The sequence below is a fragment of the Ischnura elegans genome, chromosome 2, assembly GCF_921293095.1.
Source record: "Ischnura elegans chromosome 2, ioIscEleg1.1, whole genome shotgun sequence".
NCBI classification, from domain to species: Eukaryota; Metazoa; Arthropoda; class Insecta; order Odonata; family Coenagrionidae; genus Ischnura; species Ischnura elegans.
Window position 1 is genome coordinate 5046569 of NC_060247.1, and position 12812 is coordinate 5059380.

Below are 12812 nucleotides of genomic sequence, written 5' to 3' on the forward strand. Positions count from 1 at the left end.
TGACTTTTGCTCAATCCTTGACCCTATTAGCTCGATTAACTTTATAGAAAATTTTAGGTTTTCCCGGAGTATAGATTGAAGAAAAATTTCTTGGTATTCCCGCCGGGTGTGGTACTGGGGTAATTCTCCCAACGTTGAATAGGGATAAGGGCTTCCAACTGAGCAGTGCCTGGAATACCATAATTAATCGCACTCAACAATTACGGCAACCAGGGATATCAATAAATAAATGAATAAATGCCATAAGAAGTACCATTACAAGTGAACCCCTGAAGACGATGGCAGACTCAGCCATTGAAACGTTGGGAGAATTAACCCAATACCACACCCGGTGGGAATCCCGAGAAATTTTTCATCAACTTTATAGAAGTTGTCCGAAGAAGTCTAAAACACAAAAACTCTCTCTCACAATGGTATACTCTATAAATGAAGAATATTTATCTGGTGATAAACGATGATGAAGTCGAAGCAAGCAGCCCAAGTGAAAATTCTCCTTGACCGAGAACCAAGCCCTGGTCATTCCATTTCAAGGTCTCGCCTGTCATTATCACGGCAATTTGTAGGGATTCAAGGACATTGAGTGGACAGAAATATGTGCCAACATTTTAGTCAACCCGCAAAAGTGCTCTTCGAGGGTCGTCATGTTGCGCGGGAAAGGCGATTATAACCTCCACCACCTCATCCTCATCCGACCCTCGACGCAGCCAAAAAAAAGCCATTGAGAACCGTGTGTACTTAAATACGTAATCTTTTGCTCACGAAATTATATCGAAAATCAGTTTGTCTCAGTTGGTAGAAGTCTGCTGTTTAAGTCCTTGGAAAAATAATTATTTACACTATAGAAGCAATGTTAAACATGAAACTGTATTGGAACCAATCAACAAGCAACATTTTATAAATTAATTGGGATGAACACCACAATGTCGACGACTTGCACAAGCACGATCACTTTCAGTTTTTTTACCCCGCGTTTTTACTCATAGGCATAAAAAATTGGAATGAAAATTGTCGTCTTGAGAATTCACGGAATTTGATTGATTGTGCTGCAGTGATTTGAAACTCTACGTCGGATTGAACAAATGTTACGCATTCTTCATTCTGCGCTAAGGAAACTAACTAAATAAGAAGTACCAGGATAACAAAAGTGGCCGTTAAAAGGAAACGCAGGATTGTGTTCAAATGCTCGTCACTGCGACAAAAAATAGTAACAGGGAAAATAATAAGGATAGGTATAAATAGTACCTAACAGGAAAAAAGGCATAGCGAAGGACATACAGGCATTTCAAAATCAAGAGCAACTTCAAAGAAGCGAACATATAACTAAGTATTCGGAAAATTTCTGCAAAGCGATTGTGTATGAAAATGCATTATGGGATTACAGCATAGGTTGAATGCTTCAAAAAAGAGAGCTGAACGATCAGAAGTAAAGGTGTGGATTTGGAGGAGTATACTGAGTGCAGATCGCACAATGAGCGGTACCATTGAGAGCATATTTAGGGAAAGATGGCTGGGAAGTGTAAGAATGGAGAAAATTCATAAGCGTCAACCACAAACACATTCGATGGTGGTTTGCTTCAACTGCTCATGGATAGATTTGGTTGGCATGAATCGATAGAGCACAGATTTTGTGCGTTAATAGAGCACTATAACCGAGTTTCACGAGCAACGCTATCGAGACTAACATCTTTCGAGCACGATCAAATCTATTAAAGCAGATTAATTGTATAAAAAATATAATATCTTATTGTTAGTACTACATTTCATTTCCATTCCATAAAACCTAATTTCATCACTTTATTGCTATATTTATCATCGATAAGATACAAAATGGAGGACTCTGTTTTTCGTCGAAATTTTGTGCTTATTTGGGATTAGAAGAAAAGGATTACCGAGTTACCTCGAGATATTTACGTTAAATCACATCAAACGTTTTAGAGTGACCATCCAAAGAAATAAACTACGACCGTTAGCATCAAGCAAGATAAAAATCGATGTTTTTTTCCGCGTGCGCAGTCCGCGGCAGTTCCCTGATGGTATGGAATGTCGTGACGCGGCGTAATTAACAATATCATATGTATAGTCAGTCATATAGGCTTTTTTACGTATATCGTTAGTCTTATTATTTACTTAATATGATACACATATTTTATCCTTTTTTCTCTGTGTCTCCATTTAAATAAAGGATTAGCCCTGTATAGGTTGATAGCTGCTGGACATACCGCACACGTACTTGCATGACTTGGATTCGGTAGAAGTACTGTGCCTTCCACTTCCATGGTGTGAATGCCATACGAATCTTCTAATAATAAGAAATTATTCATCAGTCCAATTGGCAAGCCTCGGGATTTCTTTGTTATTACTATCTGTGCGGTGCTCGATATTAATGCAGTCGAAGTTCGAAAGAGGTGGCGCAAAATCTTCATTGATTGATATACTCGAGTATTTTCTGATGACCCATTTAATTTGCAACCAAATAAAAAAATATCGCTTGGGAATATAACTGAGACCCTTGCTAGCTTAAATGTTTCCTTGTGAGTGAATTTTTCTGAGGGTAGAGCTCACCCCTGACGAAGTTGGAGGCGTGTTAATTCCTCACGAGACACGCCTTTCACTCAACAGCCATGGGGCGCTCCCTATAAGCAGTAGAGTGGACATCCCTTCCCCTCCCTCCCCCTTCCACAGCGGAGGCCGCCGAGAGAGAGAGGGAGTCGGCCCCCAGTGTCACTTGGATAGGGGTCCGAGGCACACGCTCGCCTGCCGACGCTTTTGAGTGATTCCACGCGAAGCATTCGTCCCGATTGAAACGGGATGTCTTTGAAAAATATACCTACTCGTTAAGGGCGGAGGAAGTCAGTCATCATTGAGGCGAAGGAAAACGCAAGAGTGGAGAATACGAGAGTGTTCTCTCGTGCCCGCTTTTGCCGCGGTTTCTCCACCGAGAAGAAGGGAAGTAAGTGTTCCCAGGAAAGTGTTCCCTCGCTCTGGAGAAGCGCAGCACGCCTGCCTCCTTTCGCTCCGCCTGCGAGGGCCATGCCCTGAGGAACACTTGCGAAGTGGACGCCGCCTCCCTCAGCGAGAGATGATGGCTGCGATCAAGTGCCTCCTCGCCGTTCTGCTCGCGCTCGGTGAGTCTCCACTGTTTGTTTTTCGCCCCCTCTGCTCTGACTAATATCAGAAGAATTCTACAAAATTCAACCGGGGATTATCTTTTATATTCTTTCGATGTTTTCACTCGTAGCGTAGAGCGCCCGATCAATTTCTCCGTAACCATTCTAATTTTAATGTGCAATTTCCATTAAGTATAGCATGGACGCTGAACAGCCCTGTTTTTTCGCCGTCAGTCGAAACCCATTCACTCACCAAGCCATTCTTTACTTTAAGGTTAGTTTGGATAGGTGAGGGTAGATCCCGCCCGGTGACATTTAGGGTAAAGATGTCCATGGGCTGCATTGCAATTCGGGGATTGTTGTATTTTGGGTGTCCGAAGGCTGTCACTCTCTCCCCGGTGGGCAACATTGAAATTCGATATTTCCCGTAGAAAATACTCATCGCAATAAATTTGCAACGTTGAGTACCTAATTTGTGTACTATTACCGGCGATGATAAGGTGAGTGCAATTGCCTTCCGCCTGCCGTTTTTTCCATCTCTTTACGATTTTACGCTTTGTCATTCCATCATCGAAATCTCTCTTGGCACTCATTCTTCACTGAAATATAATTTCTAGGTAATGCATTTTTAAGTGACTGGTATGATTTGCTTTATAAGTTATTTTTTTTTCATTAAGTTTTTATTCCAATCATTGATTCAGGAATCACCATCCTGATGGTGATAATAATTATCATTTTAATGTTCAAGACCCAAGCGATGATATTGCCTATACATCGGTCAGAATGAAATAGTGATCGTCGTGTTCTCTCTTGTTCTTGGGCTGGGTTGGATGATGCTCAAGACAACTGCACGACACATTGCCAACCGCTCTTGTCACCCACTGCCCTCTTTCTATCTTTCTTTCTTTCACTCCCCATTCGCCCTTATTGGCAGTCAAGGCGCGGAAACAAGACTACTTTATAGAATTATGTGGCGTAAATAGCAAATTATTTCCACTGGTTATTTTATAGCCCCACACTTGTCTATTTCTCGCTATTGTATTTTCATGACTACTCCGTCATACGTTTACGGCGTTATCCCTAATAACTACCTAAAGCATTCTTTAACCTCAACTGTCGTTATCCTCTCTTTTCCTTTTTGGTTACCTGACTTAATTTATGCCGATATCATAGATCAGTGGGTACACATAGACTAGTCCTGATCAGCTCATTTCCTGTGGTGGATAATACCGACCAAAATATGAAACAGACCATACATTTCCCATATTTGCGTCTCATTCCATTAAAAAATCTCTTATTTATGCATTTAAGGTGATTATTGATTATGAAAACTAATAATTAATTTTAATAAACTGGAAAGAACTCGTGTCTTTGACATATGATCTATGTATTAAGCATGTTCTGAAGATTTCATTTTGTAGAGCATGAATGACGTCAGTGGAAGGTGAGCTATTATTAATTTGAGTCATAAACCGATTTTGATAGCTTTTGCTGAAATGACACATTGCAATATTTCCACTTATAGATTTATTTTACACTACGCGTTTCGTCGTTACAGCGACATTTTCAAGTGTAACGACGAAACGCGTAGTGTAAAATAAATCTATAAGTGGAAATATTGCAATGTGTCATTTCAACAATATTACGAACTTCCACCACATCGTGCCTAACATCATACAAGATATTGATAGCTTTTGATGGAAGCTGGAAAAATTTCCACCTCAGAGTTGACATCCCTTCACACACTGAAAGAAGTAATATTTAGCATTTCATCTTTACAATCCTACTTCTCCTAATGATATCGCGATATACAAATAAACAATAAAAAATAAAGAATCCTTTCATGTAGATTCTTATTGGGCTTGACCATGAAGTAAATACGTACTCACTACACAGGATCAAGTCTCAACATTGGCAGACGTTTTCTTGCAATGGTTTTTCAATATCCTTAACAAGGTTGAGTTGTGAATGACGCCATCTTGCCTCTACCCTCGGGATCATAGAGTTTATAACACTATATAAACAGTATTGTAGTATATTAGACTATATTATTCTGGTATATTATATATATTAGACTACATATAATATACTAGGCTAGTATAATATAGTATACTGTATTTATGCTCAGGGTGTTGGAAAAGTATTCCAGGGGATTATTGGCCATTTGGGATACTCGACTCTTCCCCGACGTAAAACCCGAAAATAATTTGCTAGCGCTATTCACCGTTGAAGTCTGCAATCATAAAGTCCTTAATTCTTCTCGCATTGAGTGCCGTTTTGCACATGGACATTGCTCTCTGCGGTGGACTCGATCTAAGGACGGCATAAAAATCAGCGAAAGCACAAATCAGCCTCTTACCACTGACGATGTCAGGGTGCATCGTTGGCCATTAATGTCTTGACTTCGCGTACGTCTTCGGTATCGCTATTGCGCGAGACGCCGTTGGACCAATTCATGTAAATAAACTACGCCAATCAATCAGGTGAATGATATAAACGAAATTCTTTTTTAGACTTGCAGTCTCATTATCAAAGTGATGTGATATACACTGACTACAGTAAGGCGTGTCCTGTCCTGACAGATCGCGTCAATCACTAGGTACTTATATCCAAATTAAATTCCTTAGGTGTTCATGGCAGACTCTTAAGTTGGTTTGAGAACAACCTAAATTCAAGATCTCTGATATTATATCTCTGATCTGATATCGGGTGTAACTCAGGGTGGTCATCTTGGTCCTTCTTTATTTTTTCTTATCGTAAATGATGCTTATAATACGCTGTCAACGTCTTGCTCTTTGCGAATGACTTAAAGATTTATAAGCATATTGTTTCTCTGCAGGATTCTCTTATATTAAAGAAAAATATTGGCCAACTAGAGCAATGCGCTGATGCATATGACTTATCATTCAATGTACCCTAGGTAAAGGTTACCTTGGCCCGCTTTCAAACATTTTTTTTTAAAGATTCTTCACTTTTTTCTATTTTACCTTTTCATGCCTTTAAAGCATTATAATACATATATTATGTCTTTAGTACAGTATCTGAATAGTATTAAACTGTTTTTTTTGTTAAAAAAATATTCTTTCTTTAGCCAATGTTACCGTGGAGATAGAGTGGCCTAAAGTGGTTTTACTCACATTTTATAAAAAACACATTTTAGAGGGGGTTTGCATCAAACAAAAGTTTGGATTCCTGAATGAGACGATGGGAGATTTGCTCGTCGAAACGTTGGAAGGAGATATGGAGGATCGATGCAAAATCTTCACTGCTGTTGTTCGCCGAGAAAAAACAGGCATTGTAATTTATCTATATTTTAAATCCTTATACATGAATATACAAAACAAGTACGTAGCTGTGACCCTAAAAAACGCACACTACTGCTTACAATAGTTTTCTTTCATTTTAATAAATGAATATATATCCCGATATTGTTAAATAATGATATTTTTGTGAAGCATCGATACTTTTATTCGGCAGTTTTACCAGGCTCTTATGGAACTTCCCCGAAAACAGGACAGATATAATAAATAATAGCAAAAATGTAGATCTACAGCCACAGAAAAAGAACGCAGCATGAAATTAAAGGATTTATAATAGGGAAAATAAGTTTTGCAAAATTTACTGCTAAAATTACAAACCAAATTAGGTTTCTGGAACAAAAACTACTTTGGTCTAGAAAAAATCTGGGCCAAAGTAGGTCTTGTAGTAAAGTATACTGAATTCGTATATGTCAATTATTCAAATAGTCATATTTAATTCATTTTGGAAGTCACCTAGAAAATTCAAACGAATAGTATCGGAGAGTGAATCCAAAAACATGTAAATGAAAAATTATCCCAAATGACTGCAGAGATGATAAGATATCTTTAATGCGGCAACACTTCCCTCAAAACTCAGAATGAAAGCAGAGTATGTAATCCCCCACATGCCGCTATTTAAATTTATTACACATAAGTATGCAATGAAAGATGTTTATAATATTCATTCAATGCTTATCGAGTTCCTGTGAATATTTTTTCATGAATTAAAGACTTTAAATGAATACTTGGATTTTAATCATTTTCGTGCAATGTATACAATGGTATCAAATTACATAAAGAATTAATACCCACGAATCTATTAGAAATGTATTCTGATAGATGTGGGTGCACTTAATTTCAGTCAACAAATTCATGCCATTTCATATCATTTGGTGCAAATTGTAGGATACATATGTTCTGAAAGTTCTGAGGAAATATTTGTGCATTAATCAATAAGGTACAGAAGACTGTATTGACAAAAAAGTAATGGTGCTGCGATCTGCCTACCGACAACCAATAAATTAAAAACGTATGCCGGAGACATTACTTATCCATTTAGTCAAATAAATAATTGCGATCACTCACTTTCCGTTACTCTCTTTCTATGGAGAGTTTTCGTCGAGCTCCCAATGAAATCTGTGAAATTTCCTGTGCGGAATGTGAATTCTTTTTTCCCTTTGAGGCACGCTGCTATCTCAATCTATTGACGCCAGTTATCCAACTTGAAGAGGTCATTCCAGACTGCATCCCGCGCCATAAGGAGGCTTTAAACGAATTACCTTTTCGTCCTCATTTTGCCCATGGCGAGGAGGCAGGAGGGACATTATTCCACTCTTTAATAAGTGCAAAATCATCTGGCCAGGGTTGATCTTTTCTGTTATTCCTTGTTGGTTATCAATTGAATTCGAGATTACTCACTTGCACTTTGAATACTTCATTTTCATCTCATCAAGGCACAGACCGGTGGGTCATTCCATGTCAACTCAACGAATTTTCGGGGGATCCCACGCCTCGCATCTAGGATTTTGATCATTTTTTCCCTGTTGTTAGTTTCAACCTTAATTAAGAAAAATCCAAAATATTAAAGACCCATTGCAAGTATTTTCCATGATATGAGTGTTTGAAGTCAATGAGGCACACAAAATTCTGCCCATCGATCAAATTATTCAAAACTATCATATTTGAGCCCCTGTAAAACCTAAACCAAATGAGCCAAGCAAGTAAAACTTTTTGAGGATATAATGATAAACATGCTGTGATAGTTTTTAAAAATGTTATCAAAATCATTTTCAATTGATATTTTTTCTAGAAATGTTAAAAAAATTGCACATTTGACAAATTTCGACAAAAAAGTGACATTTTCAAACATATATAAAACACGGTAAAACATGGAAAAGACCACCTTTAAAATAGAGTGAGGTTTTGGGCAATTTTGAATTTATATGTTGATAAATCTTATGAAAATGATCATTCCGCTAATGTTTTTTGTTGAAAATGCCACTTTTTCAACTTCTGATAGCAAAAAAAGGGACACAAATTTGGTGACGAAGTTTTTTAATATAACTTGCACTATCCTCCCTCTTTTAGGAAAATTAAACCTGAAGTTCCTCCCATGATTGATAGTGCTTCTATGATTTATTTTAGTGATGGTTGTAAAATGGCGGGCTACAACACTTCTGTTTCAGGGCTTCCCCCAAAAAGTGAGTTAAATTTTGGTATTGAGGTTCCTGTAAACCCCCATTTTTCTTTAAATTTAGCAGCCAATCTATTTTTAGTTTCCAAATAGTATAAAATGGCAACATTTTAGCAAAAATATGGATTTACTAGATATTTGCAATTAGGCAAAAAAATGGTTGAATATTAGAAGAATAAGTACACACCTCTGACCTCTAATCCTGATGGTAAGCATCCTCAACTGTTTGAAAAACACAGCCAATATACCATGTGTTTTCATACACCGCGGTAACGTAAGTTCCAGAGTTTTTAATAATGCTCTTGGCACAAGATTTCGTCTTTCTCTTTTATAAATCAACTTTTTTCGACATTCTTTACTTGGGCAGAGAAAGTCCACTGATCTGTGACTCCTTTTCACCGATTGAAATGTTTCAATCGTGGTGGGCCTAGCGCGAGCGTTGCTTTGCGCATGGGTGACTCTATTTTGGTCAAGTGCACTTTCACGAAGGCGAGGGTTGAAATAGGGTAGTTTCCTTCGTCAAAGAAAACGAGAGGCATTCATTGCGATTCGTTACCCACCATTAGTGTATTCATAATATACAAATTATTTGCTTTTAGAATTCCCAGTGGAGACGAATGTTAATGGTCAATTTTCACCTCATTTGAAGAAGGCCAGATTGGCGCCCATACGAAGCCACTTCACGTGACGTCACAGGGACTTAGTTTCTATAGGAGTAGTTTGGAGTTTTTATCGTCTGAGATTTCCAATGCATGCATGAGACACAGAGCTCAGGGAAACATCTCTTAATAATCACCCATTAAAATTACCTAAGTTCGGATAGTTTCCTTCGTTTTATAGGGTAATAATAATCCTTATTTAAGGCAAGCGCTACCTGCTAGCAGGGTACTCTGCTACCTGCTAGCAACCTGCGTCGTATCAGCGCTCAAAGCCTCGCCCCAAGGTCACCTCACACGGCGACAGGGGGAACTAGAATGACGTCTAACGGGCTTTTTCCAGCATTCCTACTTAGCCGTCGCGTTTTCGCGCTTTTGAAATTTTTCACTGTTCGTTTAATCTCGAAAATTAGATATCGTAATTCAAAAATCTAAGAGTGTTAAATGCGTACTCCAGGAGTAATAATCTTTCGATTAAGGTAATTAAAAAACTAAAGGAAACCACCCTATTGATGTGTGGATGGACTGACATGCTCTATCGTTTCAATATCAATGAATATCAACGGTTCGCTGACCTCAGAAGGCCGTCTGCTTCGTAGTACTGAATAGAGGAGGAAGGCGTTCGCCGAACGCCACTGCCAAACCCACTCGAGGGAGCAAACGTTTAAAAGGATTTGACAAAGACCGAGCTACCAATTTCCTCCTTGATAAGGGGCCAAAAGGTAACAGAATTCCCTCACTGTACGCTCAAAGCCTCCTTCCGGCACGGGATGCACTCCGGAAGGTGCATAAAATAATCAACTGGGTCATGCAAATTGCACCAGCAACTGACAAAATCAAATCATATCGATAACGCACGCCAATCATCTCTTCACACAATCATATATATCGTACCCTGATGAGGTGAAGGATGAATTGGAAATTTAACTCATCACGTAAAATATGGATGACGTGAATACATACGAATTCAAATGATAACCAACAAGCAATACAGAAATAATGAATTCCGGCCAGAAGATTTAAATGAAGTTCATATGGAATACGGAAATGACCGATAAGTTATCATATTTACATTTCATGGATTCAATAGTTCCTTCTTTGACAGTAAAAGTTTCAATTTGTAATTCGCAATTTCATTTATTCGGGAGACTTCACGTCATTATTTTCTCAGCGCATTATTGCGTCCGCAACTGAACAGGACGTGTTCGAGAAACAAGAGAGTAACGGAATACATTTTTCTATTAGCGGAGACTATATCCGCTTTTAATGCCAGTATCCACGGATACGAGAAATAGACGCTCGCGGGACTGTTCCACGAGAGGGTTCACGAATTGGGACTTTGGTGTGCGTTGGCAGTCGTGAGAGGCGTTTGCGAATGCATTGGCGACATTCTGCCTCGACTCTCGCCGTGACTGCTCCATCAGTGCGCCGCCGATCTTCCTCTGTCAGTCTCGTTGCGTTCCGCTACACTTCTGCGCTTCCTTCTACCCTTCCCATCCTCTCACTGACAATCCCAATTTATCATTACACCCACCAAATCACAACTTCTGGCGCACGCTATGCATGCACACGCACAAATACGACTCTATAGGCAGTGGCGGCTCGTGAGTCAAATGTTCGGGGGGGCACACTCCACCGGGGGGTCAAAATTTATTAATATTTGGTGTATTTTAGTGAGTTTTTAAGGCAATCTAGAGGCCATTATGATTCACTAAAACACGTAAAATCACCGAATCGATCAAATCAACTACAACTAGGCCTATTTACACATAATAAGTCAACTGGTCACCAAAACAAGGTATTCTGCAACACCTAGATTATACGACCGCCGGCCGGCGCGGCGATGTCAACTCAGTAGATACGTCGCTCGGTGCATGTTCGGACGGCGCGGCGCCCCAAGACTTCCATAAGGCACGAGCTCAGACGCGTCATAGCACCAGCAGACCTCACCACTACCACTCTTCATATAACTGCATGGAGATAGAATGGGACGTTCTGGCCAGCTCCCCGCGGCTACAAATGCGAACTTCTCGCGCTATTTTTGCGTGTTTTTCCTACATTTTCGATGCATGCGATTGAAAAGAATACTTTGGTTAATTAGATATATAATTATAATTGAATGGGTATTTAATTTTTTTTCCTTTTTCAAATCTTTGGGAGGGGCGGCGTCCGAGAGTCCTTATGGGCTAGCCGCCACTGTCTATAGGAGTCTTGAGGAAACACACAGGAACCCAAGCACACAAAATAATCGCCAGTGGACACTTTCACCAGCTAAAATTAATTCGCTGCATGCCATAAATTCCCAACCAAAAATCACACTAGGTAACGCGACCCCATGTTGAACTGAATGATATTCACATTTGGAAGAAGTCCACAATTGCCTGCGGGAAGTGGAGGCAGTTAAGCCTCTTCGCCCTTATTCTCTCCTTGTAAGGATATCGAGCAGGAAATCGTCGTTGAGGAGAGCACCCCGGTGTGAAGGGACGAACTGCTGACCCCAATGGCCCACACACACACAACACGCGTTTTCTTCTGAAAGAACCAAGTAGTAGGTTGGCATGATAGTAACTGACAAAGCCACATGAAATGCATTTTAATGCAATAATGAGGTAATTGGAGCAAGTACGATTTCGGTGTCGCTATCTTGTAGTCAAATTGCCTTCTTTTCTAGTTTTCCCGATTTATAAATTATGATCACGCGAGTATTTCCGACATTCCTTTGTCGAATCACGATTTATGAAAGTATTGTTCTCCTAGTTCGTTCCAGACTGACAATTCATTTAAAACGAAAGATGCATTACAAGGTAAAGATACATTAGGTACCTTTTTAGGGCATAAAAATCGTGATACGAAACGTGGGCTCCAGAACTCATTTCGACGATAGTGCCGGGAAGGAGGCCATCTGTCGGAGCGTTTGCTGCCCTCGACAAGTCGCGGTTCATCGGCATTCGGCGTCTATTTGCGACTTTTTGATCGGTCAAATTGTCTGCTCCCACCTGGTGACAATTTTCTGTACAGGACTGCACTAAGTTGGTGAAGGTTATACCATAGAGAAGGTGGTTACTCTATGGTTATGCTTACTGCACTGCGGAAACTCGTTAATGTTGAGTTGCCCACCAGAGAGTGCAATCTTTAAAAAGTGCCACAGTATTGTAGTATTTTTGCACGGAATAATTGAGAGCGTTCGAAGAAGTAACGACCAAATAGTATCCTTTGATCGTGTCACGAGATTATCCGTTTTTTTATAAAACTTTGGTGGCACACGAGATCAAATACCCTTTAAAAGACCCGGCACTGGGGCAACACTTCGGTTATTTAAGAGAGTTTGAGTTGCAATCCCAGCCTGTGTGAATGATGACTGAAACTGAAATGAAGCCATGAACAGCGTGTGTTTCTCAACAAAAGAGATGCCAGCAAACACGCTTAAGGCATTTGGAATGGCAGGTATCTGAGACTCCTTTTAATGTGCAGATATCGCACTTGTTCATTCATCAATGCTGAGAACGGCAGGAGGGAAGGGAAACTTCATCAGACACTCCCTGATTTCGGTTTTTGC

At 39.7% G+C, this 12812-nt stretch overlaps 1 protein-coding gene across 2 annotated transcripts in view; it reads left to right on the plus strand.

Moving 5' to 3' along the window:
* The first annotated feature begins 2730 nt into the window (after positions 1-2730).
* The window catches only part of LOC124153337, a 44602-nt gene continuing 34520 nt past the window's right edge, over positions 2731-12812 (plus strand). For both annotated transcript variants that reach the window (XR_006863628.1, XM_046526439.1), the window contains exon 1: positions 2731-3125. Coding sequence is in view for 1 of the 2 variants with exons in the window: in XM_046526439.1 (XP_046382395.1) it covers positions 3080-3125 (46 nt within the window). In the remaining variant the exon portion in view is untranslated. The remainder of the gene's footprint in view (positions 3126-12812) is intronic.